This window comes from Chelon labrosus (assembly GCF_963514085.1).
Source record: "Chelon labrosus genome assembly, chromosome: 1".
Lineage (NCBI taxonomy): Eukaryota > Metazoa > Chordata > Actinopteri > Mugiliformes > Mugilidae > Chelon > Chelon labrosus.
The window spans coordinates 15,330,334-15,346,455 of NC_140337.1; the positions used below are offsets into that span (position 1 = coordinate 15,330,334).

Sequence of the window (16,122 nt, forward strand, 5' to 3'; positions counted from 1 at the left end):
TGTATACATAGGGGAAACACTGGGCAAGAGAGTTGCCTCCAGGCTGTTGGAATGAGAACAAACAGGTTTTTTTTTTTTTTTTTTTTTTTGGAGTAGGTATGGGGGAAAGGGGGAGGGATACAGAAATTAGAGGAATAACTCACCAGAGTCAGCAAATTCTGAGGGGACAGTAGAAGAAAGAGAAATAAGAAGAGAGAAAGTGAGACAAGATAAATCCAAGTGATATTTAGTTTGATAGCGGACATTTAAGCATTGATAGGTATTAATCCAAGACGAGAATATGGAGGTGAAAAAGGTGAAACCAAAAGAATGAATGACCCAGTTATTTATGTTGATTTTCACTTTAAAGGATTCGATATTTTGGGAAACATGCTTTCTTGAAGAAAGTTGCACAAGAAGATTGGTACCGCTCTTCTGTCCGTCAGCCAAGCATGAAATAGAAGGCTTGAGCTTAGCTTAGCAAAAAGAAAACTGAAAGTAAAACTAAACTTCTGGCTTTGTGGACTTTAGAAATGATGCATTGCAGCACCTAACACGTTATATATTACGTGGGGGCACGTAGCAGTCAGCTCTGTCCTTGTTATGACTTCATATTTAGCAGATAAACACGAGAATGGCGTCAATCTTCTTATCTAACTCTAGGGAAGAAAGCAAATAATCACATTTCCCAAAATGACAGACACACAAACACACACAAACACACACACACTAGAGCCATCCATGAACAAGGTTTTTTCCTGAAAGTCGAATCTGGCCACGTCCGCAAAAGCTGCATGCATGTAGAATTGGCGGCGCAAGGTGTAGAAACAACACGGAGGAATAACACGCCTCTAATTGCCAGTGGCCATTAAAAGCCAGTTTGGGTTCGTGCGGTCGGCCACAGTGCAGCTCAAATGGTGCAGGAGGAAAGGAGCAATCAAGGGTGAACAGTTAACGGGCGTTTAAGCCAGGAAAAACCCCTATAGACACAAAAACACTCGCGCGCCGTACTGCTAACGGCCCCCCGCTCTAAAAGCTAACCAGTTCCCAGCACTGACAAAACAACCGCAGTCCGCCCCTCAGCCAACTTATTTTGAGAAACGCCTATGAAAAATGTATTGAAGGAGTCCTGCCAGCTCCCTAAAGGCCTTGCTGAGCTACACTTAAAGGCTAAGAGCGCACAAGGACAAGCAGCAGGGCCTCCCTCTTTGATGGATGCACCTGTTTGCGTCTCTCCGAGCCGCGAGCTCACCAACAAAATGCTCCTTTGCATTAATGATGTCGGTAAACGCTCGCCGACGCTCATCTCCGAATTGGGGGCCGACCTTTATTGAGGCCTTACAGTAAAGCGGCAAATGAAATTATTTAGCACTCCAGACAAATGAGGCATCAGATGAGTGCCTTTTAAAAAGGGCTCAAGACTAATACGGTCGTTAAATGATCATTGGTGCGGGAGAGAACTTTCCAGCGCGCTGCGTGGAAAGTCCAAAATAATATATTCAAATCGGCTGAAGCCCAAAGTGTTGCTTTTGTTCCCTCCAGTAATTAATTCAATCCTCATGTCATGTCACACTGTAGTTGTTGATTCAGTGCATTCATTTCCAGTCATTAATTTGCCAAAAGACCCATCAGTCAGATCTGGCGACAACTGTCCTGGCGTTGCTGCTGCACTCTCGCTGAAGCCGAATTTTACTGTTAGACATTTAAGGAGTTTTTATTAACACACAGAAACTTGGATTCTTTAATAGAGATTAAGACCGAACCACCAAACATAAGAAATCCTGCACAGAGCGGCAGGGTGGAGTATGTATAACCCTCTGTCATAGGTACAGCATATATACAAGCGGCCATGCTGACTCGCGCTCCACCAGCAGGTCATGATTTACATTTTAAGCACTGAGATGGCAAGATGAATACGCTCAGAGACGGGACCGCCTTGGATTCAGTGTACAGCAGCGATTTGATGCATGTTAATGGGCACTTTAAGGCCCGTCTTGGCACAGCTTATTAATCTTTCCTGAGCTGACTCATTCTAGGTTTGGCTTTTCAAGGAAAGTCATTTCCGAAAAAAAAAAAAAAAAAAAGCACCTCTGCGCAGACATACCGTTAATGCGATCACATCCATCCAGAAGGGAAATATTTATAATATCTGACCGCTGCTGACCATCTTATGCAGTATTTTTCTTTTTTTTTTTTCATTTTCTCTAAAAACTCACATTGTCTCGTAAGCTGGCTTCAGCGTCCAACATTAATATTCATTTTTAAGGATTAGGGTTTGTCATGTTATGAGATACCCCTTCCGATTCAGACATCAAAAGCTAAATAAAAACACGCTGATGAGACATTCTTCAAACCTCTCCGTAAACTTTCTGTTTTCTGATTTTCCCTTCTTCATCTTTTTTTTTTTTTCTCTTTGGAGAATGTGATGACACTCCACTTCCCCTCCGCATTTTAACATATTCATCCCCTGCGCCGAGCACTGACACTGCCGTTTTACATTTCCTTTAGCTAAACTAATAGGCCTTCATCTTGGATTAAAGGGGAATGATCTTCCACCTCGGCTGTGCTCTGACACGGCACTGAGCTCGCTTTTTCTAGTACAGACTATTAGAAGTTAAAAAAAAAAAAACAACAAGAAGGGATCAGTTCAGTCTCTGCACAGAATATAGAGACTACACAAGCATTTCTAAATGTTAATTGTGCAGCAGCTCCTGGATTGGTACACGAGGCGCTTGCCAATAGATGTAAGCCAATATTTTCATTTGGAGAGTGAACTGTATTAAAAAGCATAAGGGAGCTGGATGCTGCTCTTTGCTGCCGAGCAAGTCAGCTCAACAGTTTTCTTGCAGTACATGCTTGGTTAGGTCCATTTCTGACACATCTGAAAAGAGAATTTAGGTCATTTCATGAAAATAAAGAAAAGAAAAGAGTGACGACAAGTTCCGGCCTGCTTTACCTAAAAAAAAAAATATGTATAAATATATATATACAGTTATATATCCTGTTCAGTCCATGTGCAACGTGTCGGACAGTCTCACCTTCACTTAAAGGGTCCAACGTGTGAATCATCAGCTGGAAAATGCTGTTCCTCATCAAGCTGTTGTGCAGGGAGGCGGAGCTACCTCCCCTTTGTAGGCGTGGCCTGGCCTGTGGGAGGAGAGTTAAGCTGTCAGTCAAATATCCTGCCAGGGACGAGACTCTTTAAGAATGACATGCTCAGTATATGCTGCTATGGATCACTGTATCTAACGTAAGAGCTCCTCTAAAGCTATTCTGAATCAAAGAAACTAAATGCAAGAAACCATGTTGTTATATGTTTATTTAACATATATATATACGCAATATCCTAAGTGGAACCTGCAACCCAGTGAAAATGATTAAACAGAACAGCTTATTAAAAATGTGAGCCTCGTTCACACTTGAGGCAGCGCTTGAGCTCCTTCTCCCAAAACAGTCCACGCCAAGGTCACCCCGTCAGTCGAAGCTGAACTTGAGAACTGTGGGAAATGAGGCGCCGCTTCAGGAGGCAGCGGTTGGGAGCGTGTCCGCCTTTGGCTGCTCACAGGTGACGCGTAGGAACAGGAGGTGTCAGGTGCTAAGTCGCGGGCCCACATGGGTGTGAGCGGAAGGCAAGGTTAGACACGTAGGCCGGCAGGGGTTGTAGCTTCTCGGTATGTCTTTGGGAGGACCTCCTTCTGTCGCTCTGATTTATCCACTTCCTTTACAGTCTGGATGAAGGCTAGACACTCTTTTTGGAGCTATACAAGCTTTAAAAAAAAACACATGCTCCTTCCTCGACTGACTTTTGCATGCTCTAGAGGGCTCTAGAAAACAGACTACTCTCTGCACGAAGGGAGGCTGAGGGTTAGAGATAACAGCGTACATGTCTGGTTCACAGTATGGCGGGGGAAACACAAGTTGCGCTAGCACGTCTACATAGAAACGGGGACGAACACAGAAGCAGACGGGGAAGTGTCAATCAGACAGGACCTACCGACAACTTGCCGTCATCCTCCGGCGCCCCAGGACTTGCCTTCTCATCCAACACAAAGAGAAGAAGAAATAAAGAAAGGGGGAGGGGGAGAAAGAGAAGAAAAGAGGACATAGATGTGAAGCATGCCGCACACAAGCACAGAGACAGGATGAAGCGGCGACAGAGAAGGACGTCACGGCACGGTAACAGTGATGGCGGCGAGCTGACTGTGATGTAAGTGGACGAGACTTGAGGGACGGGTTCGTCCCCGCTGCGGCGCCTGCCCACCGTGTCAGTGGAAAGCTGAGCAGGATTACACTGTGTCTACTTGAATTTCCTTGAAATTCGTTCAGACGTGTCATTTCAATCGCTGTCATTTAAATCAAGGAGTCGCATAAGAGGCTAAAAAACAACCCAACTCTCACTGGAGCTGTGAAATATTTAATACTTTCGTGAAATGCATTTATTCTCTTCAAGTGAGGTGAGAATGCGATGACTGGACCGCTGTGACTTCACCTTGTGAAGGTATACATCTGGAAGCGGGTTATATATAGAAATGAAGACTGCAAATTAAAAAGATAAGGAAGCAATAGAGACGCCAACCAAGAATATCTGCCTTAACTCACTAGAAATAAAGCTGCTGTCAGGTTTTGAGGTTGGAAAGACGGTTGATGTTGACATGCTCGTGCATAGCGGCTGCGCTGCCGTGGCAGTATATTTTATTTGATCTTTGTTTATAGATTTCCCACCCTTCTGATGACTGGGTTCAGGCTTTTTGAGATAAAGTCTGCTTTTCCGTTTTGTAATCTAATCTTTTTTTTTGTTTAATCTGCGCGACAATCAAACTTGGCAACTTAAGCTAACCAGCTGCGGGCATTTTTTTATTTTTTTATTTTTTTTATCTGCAGTCACGGGAGCAACATTGTTCTTCTTCTGAAACTCTCAGCAAGAAACCAAATGAACTTTTCAAGTTTTAATGCGATAACTTTGCCTGAGAGAAGTGCCAGATGACGGCAAAAAGAAGAGAAGACTTTCTCAGCAGGGCTTTTTTGGCATGTGCGCTACTGTAAGAGTTTATTTTTGAAACAAAGGCCTCTCACCAACTGCCTGACTGAAGTGCGCTCCCTTCATCGCCCCCCCCCCCTCCAAAAAAGACGTGTGCGATACAACAGTTGCTCATGGCCTCTGTTTCTGACTGCAAGGGAACAAACACAAAGCGTTTTTTGTTCAGATCTTAAGACATCGGAGGCTTTGTTTTGGCCGCCTACGCGGTTTCAAACAGCAACGCCTAGAATGCGGAGGCACTGGCGTCCGTCGATAGCGCCGAATAATATTCAGAAACTGATCCGGTTTGATCTTGTGACTGTTTAAAAAATGCAGTCACGGGATCAAACCGGATGCGTATTCAACACGGTGATTCATCTGCGCGCTACAACGACGGCGCTTCGCATTGCAACGTGCTGCTGTCAACCCCCGGGTTCACGAGTTGAGAGCTGTGTGGGATGTCGGCATTTGTCCCAGCAGATGTTGTGGAGTAGGAAAAAAAAGGAAACGGTAATCGTTCATTGGCGTCTTTTGTTTGCAACAACTTCACCTTGAAGGAATTTCACTTGCAAACTGGTTCGAGTTTGAGAAACATCTCCACTGTGAATGTCAGCGCTCGCTGTGTCCCAGCAGCTCATAATTTTCCATATATTAGCTTTTCCTCTGGATAGCTGCGGAATAATTACAGAAATGAGTGAGCTGAAATGAAACATTCTCCAAAAATAATAGGCAGAAGTTGAGCTAATCCTGAGGTTTACCACAGAGCTATTGAGCAGTAACCTCCTTTTCCCCTCCATTTCATATCTTCAGGGTAATTCCCTGCACACTCGAGTATAATTATTCTATTTCACTCCATAGCACCCTACTCAAAGGCAAGTCGTGAGGGTTTGGAGAGAGCAGGTAAATGTGCCAGATAGAGATTATGCCATGGGCCGCTCATTAAGCCAGCGTTAAATATTATGACTAATAATCACACAGGGAGATTAGTATGTTCTCTGGAGTTTTTTTTTTGTGTGTGTGTGTGTTCCCTAATACCAGCAGCTCTGCCTTCCAGCTCTTACGTAATGTCACATCAGGATCGTTCTTGGAAGCGGATCAGCCAAGGGGAGATAAACGTCCCTCTGCAGCCGCGCGAGCGCGTAACATGCGCGGTTGTTACGGAGAATTATCGATAAAGAGTGTGACATCATGCAACAAAAAAAAATAAAAATGAATACTTCCGCTTTCACCGCTCAAATTGCCCACAGCTTACACTTTCGCAGGAATCCGAGCGCGCGGGGTGAGAGCGCCGAAAGCGGAGCTGGAAGTCCTGACTTTCGAACACCAGCCGGCGGATTATGAGTCCTCTCATATGCAATCTGAGAGCACAAAACCGGTCTATTTCTGGAGGACTTTGATTTGCATTTCCTTTATGCTTTGACATCTAAGCTAAATTACACAGCAGAATAATGGCTTTTTTTTTTTAAACACAGTTTCTTGTCTGGCAGTGATGGGTTTGATTAAATCCATCCCAGCTCTAGTTGATCCTTTAAATCCTTAAATATACTCTTCATTATACTCTCGATATATTACAGAGTACAATAACACCAACCAGTATTACACGTTATAACTCCTATAATCCACTTTTTATGTAATTTCTTTTGTTGTTTGGTTTTCCGAGAATTTGGATGGAATCAAATTCCAAAATTGGGACCGAATCGCTAGCTGGGACACCGCTCCAACCGTGTCCAACTATGGGTGCTGTTCTCGTAGTCGTGCAGAATTAAATTAGGCCTTCCAAACTCCACTGGCACTGCATAGATGTTCCCACGAGGGCTGTACTCACGCTATGAATCATCTCACAAACAGTGCGTACAATCTCCTAACCTACTATGTGTTTAAACTCTCAATACAACAGAGGCTCTAAGCTAAATTTCAGTCTCATCAGATGAAAGACTCGCATGCTTTTTTTTGCTGTACTCATACTCTCACTAAAAATGATGAAATAAGAGAGTGGAGAGTGGGAAGAACCGGTAATTATACCCTGATTGATGTTTTGGGGCATGCAAACACACGTACCCAACTAATTTTTTTTTGGCATCCATGTAAACAGCTGAGTTGGAGTGAGAATGATATCAGTCGCGTGAAAAAAACAACCACTGAAATAACATTTCCTCCAACTGCTAATGGGAATACGTGCCCAAACGCGTCCTCGACACTTCACCTCGGCGGGTGTCACAAGCCGGCAGTGCCATCGCGGTAAACCTCACATTTCTGCACGCTCAATCTACATGTCACGACACGGATCACACCCCGGCAAATGCGGATTTACGATAAATAAAGCGGGGTAAGAGTCTGTGTACGTAAGGATCTGGGGCCCGGCTTGCTTGCCGAGCAAACTTGAAAATGAAATCTTGCACAGCTCCGGGCGTTTGCCTTGCACGTGCTTACAGCAGGCAGCCTGTCTGTCAGAGCATGACAGGATACCCTACGAGATTTGTCCATCTAGATTCATCGTGTTAGAGCTAAACTGATGAGAAGCTTTTTCTCCCTCTCTCTCTCCCTCTCTCTCTGGCCGTCGTTTTGCCTGGAGACGATAATGATGATCTTCAAGGAAAGAAGAGAAAAGATGCACAACAAGTCAAGAAGCCATCCACTTGCTAATTAGTAACCCCTTCATTTTTCTAACAAGCAGAACTAATTACAGGAGCTGCCACGACACTGATTTCCCACAAGGCAATGCTCACCAGGACTAAGCCAAAATTGCTTCCTCTCACTCCCCCCTCCCAGGAACCAATCAGACTCAGGCTTCTGGGAGACGAATAGGGGAACAAAACTGCTGTGTCATTTTTTTTTTTTTGTTGCAAGTGAACGTAATCACCCAAAGCTGGGTTTGATCAGGCACAAGTGCTTCTTGTCATCTTCCTAACAGTATTCCGTGAGATTAAAAGGCATTGTAAAGTCAGTTTTCTTGCGTTACAGAACGGGAATAATGACGCTCAGATTAAACTCTGACCTCGAGTGCGCGGCGTAATATTTTAACGTAACACAAGCGCCTGGAAGTTTGTAGTTCCAATCAAATCAGAGCTATAGCAATAATCTTTTTTCTTTTTCTTTTTTTTCTATCACAACTTCAGCGTATATGAATCATTCTCCAGCCACTGGATATGCACAGACGTCGTCACGGATGCTGCTGGCAGAACCTAAATAGACAGAATCCCAAGAAACCGATACGTAGAGGAGTCCATCATTATGTCTGCTCCAGTAGTCCGGGGTAAACTGATACCGAGAAAACCGTACTACGCTGCTTCATCCTGAGATCACCGTCAATGCTTTTAGCGAGCTCTCCATTAAAGTTCCTATGAAATCAATTTGATGTTTTAATATGAAACACCTTGCGTCACCTATAGGACCGTCTGGGTCTGGCCCGGCGCTGACAAGAAAAGTGGCTGTGTCAGAATTCTTAATGGTATTTTGTCATTTCCTGGAAGAAGAAGAAGTTTTAAAATCTTGCTAATGGCTCATCCTGCACCAGGAGGCGTATATTAATTTTGCATCCAATGAAACCGTTTCTTCATTTTTTATGTCCCTCCTGTTCGCTGCACGAGAAGAAGAAGAAGCGCTGCCTTGTCTCGGAGCTGAACAGTGCGACACGGCTTTTTGGGAAGGGGACAGGCTCCCGAACTCTTTTTATACAGAAAACCGCGAAATATGAAGAAATTATTAGGACTCCGCCGGCTGTTTCATGAGTTCTGTGTCTGGACTACTTTGCAGAGTTCCCAATCTTAAACTGCAAAGCATCCTGAGTACAAGGGTGACGTGGGACAGCATGTATGAACAGCATGCTTTTTTGCAAATGGTATTTAATTAAAGTGATAAACGGAAACTTTGCGACGGTGTTGAGTCTCAAAAAACTGGCTTATATGATATGAGAGCAAAAAAAGCCAACAATACCTGCGCAGCTCGACCTTCAAATATATTTGTTTAAGGCTGTCGAGTTTTCTAAAACAACTGTGCTGCATATTATTCAAACGGGAGTAAAAGAGCAGATTTGTTGGGGACTATGTTTAGCTTCAGATGAATATTTAACAGCACACAAATTCGGTGCTATAATCGCGACATTTTTTAAAAAAAAGGGACGGTGCTCGCCTTAAAATAAACTTCTGTGGATGAAACTCTATGGGATGTACGCGGTTCAGGCAACACCAACACCTCCTGTCATAGCACATTTAGAAATGAAGAACATCACCAGAATCCTTCTTTTAATTTTCACTGCCATTTGCGGTTTGCAGTATGGTTTCCCCATCAAGTCAGCAACTATTAACTTCCTGCACCCGATGCACACAACCCTGACCACTGAACTGCTTTTGTTGCACTGGTAGCACATGGTCAACTGAGGCGTGCATGCAGGAAGGAAGCTTCCTGCCCGGTCAGTTCAGTAGGCCAGATGACATTTAGTACCGGCAGCGTAATATGCCCTTGCAGGTCACCTTGGTGGGCTCAAGAGGGGACGGGCTTCGCTTGAGGGGCGGCCTTGTGCATCATTTACCTTCCAGCGATGGACATAACAAGTGTCAACCCCCTCAGATGTAACCAGCTAAGGAGAGGCTTTCAGCAGATTCACCGAGCCCCCGAGCATTGTCTAATTAGCTCATTAGAGACTGATTGCAATCACTTCCATTTTAAGGGTTTACTCTCTTAAATTTCAAATTCTCGGCGGTTATCCGCGTCGATCCCAGGTCCGTCTGCAGCTGCGAGATCCGCACACGAGGCACTTTGCACCGTGCAGACGTTATCGCCCTGGATTTCACAAATTACGGGTATTACATGAGCCGCGACTCTCTTTCTCTCTCTCTCTCTGAGCTGATGTAATGTTCAGCTGCCTCGGCTTAGCGGGGGCCGATGTTGAGGGTCAAAAATCCCCCAGAGGAAAGAGTTAAGTATGTACGGCCGAGCCAGGGCTCGGGCCACCTCCGACCATATGCACCATCTCGATATGGGCTGTGCGTGTCATTTCATACGCCCCTGAGATAGGGATCTTGGTGCCCTTCACATGATGCTTTTACAGTGCAGTTACATTATCTAATTTGACCTCGCTTTTAAAAATAGCCCTTGATCAATAAGGCTTTCAGTTTCTTGCAAGCCTCGCCGTTTCACCTTCAGGCTCTCCCTCAGAAAAAAAAGAAAAAGAAGAAGCACTCTCTCATTTCACATTTTCAGAAACTGCTCTACCTGCATCCGAAGGCCTTAGTCTGCATAGAGCCTTAACCTTTATGACCTTGACTTGGCGTAGGGCTTAAATTCATAGCTACAACCAAAATCAGCTCACATCACGACTGTGATGAACTGAATACCTGCGAGCCTCGGGAGCTAATGTTACCCCCAAGGCCCAAACTACGCACAAATCAAATAGAAGTGGCCTCCGGTGAAGACAGCGGTTACAGCTGGAGCCAGAGATATTCAGTCTGTCTGTAAGTCGCATCAGAATACAAACTCATTAAGCGTTAAAGACAAACGGCTTCATGAACCGGGTCTATCCAGACACACTCTGGGCTATGAATTAAGGCGGATTTGAACAATCTGTCGGGGCAGGGCAGTCTGGGAAGTCCATCAGACAGATCAGGGAATCACCGGATCACTTTGAGCGGTGATAGAGAAATAAACTGCAGTACATTTTTGGCGACAAGCCGACCAGACGTGTGACATATCGGAGCTGAGCCGTCTTCAGCTGTGTTTTGTCACTCCAGTTACGCCGAGTTTGTTTTTAATGCGGTTAATGGTTTTTGTGGACGTAGCACTACACAACATGCATCAAAAAAGAGCAAACTACAAACTAGTGAAGAGTGGCGCTGCCAAGTCTCTATTTTTCTTGATTCACAACATAAAATGAATAAATGGCGCCACTAACGAGATTACAGAAGGACTGAGGGTGAGCAGCCTGTAATACTTAGCACCACGGCGCTGTCCATGGTGCTGCACCAACAGGAAACTGAACTGGAAACAAACACACACACGATGACCTGCCGTTAGTTTAGCTTTTTTGTGATCACATGATCTAAGGAGTAAGCTTGTGCTTTAATACACACGAAGTGAAGTTAATGAGATGAACGAAGACACCGAAGGATCACCTGCAGCTGCAACTGGCCCTGGAAAATGCGGCCTTGGCTGCTAACGCGAACCAGTTCATGGGGAATTTAAACACCCCGGTCAAACTCATTACTGTCAGTCAGCTAACAGTTTAATTGACTAATTATATGTGCTATATGGGAACAGAAAGAGAGAGAAGCTGCGGTTTCTTTAGGCAAAAGCAGAGCCGATGCACAGCACACATCATGAAGTAGACCTGAGGGAAGTTTCTTTGCACAAATTAACTTGCATGCCTTTTGTATAGAGGGGGCACATTTTATTTTGCTGTGTAAACATCTTAGAAGTGGGCCAATTCAGAACGCCCCTACTTTGCATGAATAATGACATCTAAAAATAGCAAGCGTCTGTGTTTTTGCTCTTTATTTAAAGCACAGTAGATTTGATAATTGCACAGACACGGCAATAAGCGACACCGTGACCTTCACACCATTAACGACACCGAGGAGGCGGTGGAGAGCCGCTGTGCGCCCCGATAAGGACGGAGAGGGGGGGACGTCGCGGACTACAATTACCAATTCAGGACGACTTAAAAAATAATAATAAAAAAAATAAATAATGATAGAAAAGAATAGAAGAAAAAAAAAAAGCAGCCGTCTGCACCTGCGTTGCTAATGAGAACTTCGGCTTGCACAATTATCATCAATGAATGCGGTTAAATTGAATTTGGACAAAAGCAGGAAGAACTGCAAAGAAAGCCGGTGGAATAAAAGTAGACAATGGAAGAGGGAAAAAAACGGTGAAAGGAGGAACTCAAAAGCCCTCGGTCTAGTTTCTATTTTTTATTTTTTTTTAAACTTGAATGTTTTGATCGTCCCATTATTTTTATTGCCAACGACACCCCCCTCCCCCTTCCATTGACTCATCTAACGGGCCCGGCAACAAGGTAAAACCTCCTAAAACAGGAAAACTAATTACTGGCGCTCGCAGCTCCCCACCCTCCTCAGACAAGAAGCCACAGCTGGAACGGATGATAAAACTTGGACTCCTCATCGTCATGGTGAGATCAAAGTCGCAGGCTTTCTATTTTTAAATCGTTGGACTCTGGCTCTGTTGTCATCGACTGAACACAAAAACAACTCCCTCTCTGTATCTCTCTCTCTGTCTCTAAATAATATATACTGTATGAGCTTGCATGAGACCGTAACAACACGAATGGCTGTGCAAAGGAAGACAGATCAACTCAGCTGCTTTGAATGCAAACGTTAAAAGTCTTTGGCATCAAATGATCACCAAAACAACTCACAGACATGTTACACTATGCTTCTGTTTTGTTGCTGCAGCATAAACCTTCTGTAACTACACAAAAAACACTGAAATATTATTCCCTTCTACCTATTTTCCATTTAGTACAAACCAAGGTCACTTCTACAACTTCCCTTTTAAAGCATACAGAAATACTCTAACTGCTTTCTTAGGAGGACATTGTGCAGATGAAGGACAAGGGCGTGCAGCACAAAGATTATACCGCAAAAAAAGCTCAATCAGAGTGTCCAGAAGCTGTGCATGTTTGCGTTTTAAAAACTGAGGTTAAAGTCTCTGTGCAAAATCTACTTTCACTGTAATTAAAAACGGGTATTTCCAAAAGGATTTTCCTAGAAATTAGCTTGACAACTGCTTTTATTATCCATTCGAGCCCAAAGTAGCGATACGAAAACAGATGTAGTTTAGAATTTGGTACGAGTTCTGCGGTGGCCATCTGGGAAATTAGCCCGTCATCGGTCGTAATGGAGGATAATCCCGCGGACGCGTCACGCGCGGGCGAAGCAGTGACGGAGTTCATGCAGTGCAGCGTGGTATTACGGCATATGAGGTGGGATTTAAGTTGGACTGAATGAAAAGGGAAAAATGGCACGACAAAGAGTACTCAAGAACCTTTTTTTTTTTTTTTTTTAGATGTGTGAAGATGAAGATGCACGCCGTCGTCAGCGTGTACAGAGCTGGTGCCCGAGTGTCCAAATCCGCAGGGAGGACACACAAACAGTCTCTGCTCTCTGCACAGAAACCGCTTTGTAACTGATCTTTTGAAGCACATCCTGATGGAAGATCTCGCCTCCGTGACGCTATTTATAGCTTGGTAATGCATCAGAGGTCGCACCTTCCATCTCAGCAGAACCAACATCTGCCTCGATACACGCCGGCTTATCTGACGTTGGCGATTGCAGTGCGGTCGGGCGCGGGGTCTAATCGTTAAAATACGAATCTCAGACTCTCTGATTCACTTTTTAACGTCTCATTTCATTTTCTCGTTCTGATGCTGTAAATTCTACTTCATGGCGTGACGACGTCCACCCGTTCAGCTCCCAGCTGCTGTCGTGTGTTCAGATGTTTCTTTAAGAAGCCTTCATTATTGTCACTGTCAGACTTTTGTTGCGTCACTCTGAATCATAACAAGTGGGGGGGGGGGGGGTGGGGGGGGGGGGAGGGGGCTTGTCACTCTGCTGTCTTTCATAAAACCATCGTGCACAAAGTGCTGGCTAATCTGATCTGCCTGAGCCAGTATTTTCAAAAGCAGCCAGTCAGTCCATCAGCCACACAATGAGGGAGGCCACAAGATAACAAGATAAGCCCGGGCTAGCCTGGTGAGGTGGTCCTGGGGAGGGGGGGGGGTGGGGGAGGCGGGCTTCTGCTGATGATGAAAGACCCTTCTAATGCCGACCGAGTACAGCCGGAGCACGCCTGCACTGCTGTCGCTAATAAAGCTGACGTTAAACCACATAAGACCCCAACTGACCCCTTTGTCTGGTAAACCCTACTGCAGTTGGTTCTTTTGGTTCTTCACTGTGGAGTGTAGTTAAGATGACGGCGTTGATTTGGCTACTGGACTTTTTTTCCAGCACGCAGAACAAAAAAGGAAAAGGGCTGGGACGAACGATCGCTTCACCGGGATACCGCCATCGTGCAAAGCCAACTCGAGTGCACGCATCTGTTGCTTTCCCCGGTGGAAAAAATGGCCGAAGCAGAGAAAAGCACTCCTCCATCTCACGCTGCCGTGATCGCCCAAGCCTGCGAGGCTCAAAAAAAAAAAAAAAAAGAAGCCTTCTATTTCTATTGTTACCTTGAACTGTGCGTCTACAGTCTGTACATTATGCTTTGACTGAACGTTTGGGTGTGAGATGCCTTCAGATGGGGCGGAAGCGCATTGGGTGACCTCTTTGGCCCCGCTGCATGTACAGAAGGAACCAGTGTACTGCATACAGACCTTCGTCAAACGGGCGCGGGTTGAAAGTGGCTCTTTAAGACCACAGCAGCACACTAAGGAGCTTAACTGTGACAGAACAATTAAGAGCAGTGATACAATATCATTGACTACTGAACCTCTAACACTAACAGCTAATGCAAGCACGCACAACAACTGTAGCCTCAGAAATTCTCATATTTTACAGCTTCACAAAGGTAGCAGCAAACACGCAGCGGATTACATTATAGCGGAATGAAATCAACATTTTAAAATGTTAATTCCTCTAAACGCAGTGCTTAGTGTCATCTCTGGTTCCAAAACTGTTTTTTTTAAATAAATAATTGCTTTAAAATAATAAAGGAACCTGTCATTCGGCGAAGACATCGCCTGATTTGAAACAGATTCAAGAGATTTGCATAAAAAGTCGACGACGGCCGGTCTGCAGGGCCCCGTCCCGGGAGTAAGGGTGGCAGCGGTGGCAACCTGACTTCTCTGGGCGAGTGCCCTTGTTTAGAGAGATTAACCAGTGGCTAAGCATTCATTAGATAAACGAAGGAATTAGGCACCAATCACTCCAGAATAAATAGGTAAATACGTCCTGACAACATCTGCTTGGGTCAGAGACGAACAACGCTAAAGCATGATTACATTTAAATGAATTCAAGATAACACTGTTTTTAGTAACGTGACATATTAATATATTTTTAAATGAATAATGCATCTAGTCGCCTCTGACGAAGCGATAGCACCTCAAAGATTCATCTAGCTCTTCAGGCTGTTTTCTGGTCTTTCAGCATACTGTTTTGGTTTTATCATGCTTCATCTGTGCTGTTTTAGTTTCATTTTTACGGCTCCACAATCTGTCCAGCACCAAACAACGGATGCACAAATTAAAAAACTAGAATCACAAGGAGATTTCAGAGCAAACAATACCAGAATCTTTCCCACCGGGGACCTACGCCAAGGACTGCATTGATACGAGCCTTCGCGCCACCGATAGGAACCGTAAATGGCATAATAGCCCATCATCAGTTGATGGACTAAAGCTTGGACTAAAGTGTCAGTCAATGTGTCAGTGTTTTGTTACATTTTTTGTAAGGCTAACGATAATAGCTGTTCTTAAGGCTAATGGTTTAATCCAGCTGTTCAATTGTTATTTTAAATGGTGGGTGCCAGTGCACTTATGTGCTCAACCAACCATTGTAGACTTACCTACTCAGAGGTAGGTGCTACCTAAAAGATGCTAAATACAGAGCCCTGATGGCCTCGATTGTTCTCTGACGTAACGGAGGGTCTTTTCCAACAGATTTGCAACACGGTGGTGCGTTTAGCTGCTTCAGAGATGTACGTACATTTAGATAATAAACTTACACAGCGATACGTCAGGTTGTCTTTAAAGCTTAAAGCGTCCGCTGTGCCAGTCTCTCCCGAGAACTGATTTATAGAAGGTCAGAGCATAACACACGGTCAGTCACGTTAACCTGAAAATATTACTTTTAATTTTCTCAGCAAAGTCTGATGAGTTTATTTTGCTGCTTCGACTGATTTAATCATCGACTAGCGGTGAACTAAAATAGCACTAGGCTGCAAGTGCATTTCTGCAAGCAAGATTAGCCTAATGGAGAGAGCGCGAAACGATCCATATGCTGTCACTTCCCCAATCTATGCAATGTCTTGAACTTGCTAAAAACAAAAGCTTCTGCCATCCTTTTTATTGTCTGGCGCAATTCCGTGTAAGTACATATCAATTTAAAGCGTTTACGCTGACTGGATTGAAAAACTACAGCAGATTACTTTGGATGAATCGTCTTGAATAGGTTTC

The 16,122-nt window shown here is 44.4% G+C and overlaps 1 protein-coding gene across 1 annotated transcript in view; it reads right to left on the minus strand.

Moving 5' to 3' along the window:
* LOC311490901 (solute carrier family 24 member 2) overlaps positions 1-16,122 on the minus strand; it is a gene marked incomplete at both ends in the record, with an annotated part of 37,266 nt that overhangs the window by 17,826 nt on the left and 3,318 nt on the right. Inside the window, 3 exons of the mRNA XM_084548659.1 lie at positions 144-158; positions 3,018-3,126; positions 3,974-4,021. Coding sequence (XP_084404785.1) covers positions 144-158; positions 3,018-3,126; positions 3,974-4,021 — 172 coding nt within the window. The remainder of the gene's footprint in view (positions 1-143; positions 159-3,017; positions 3,127-3,973; positions 4,022-16,122) is intronic.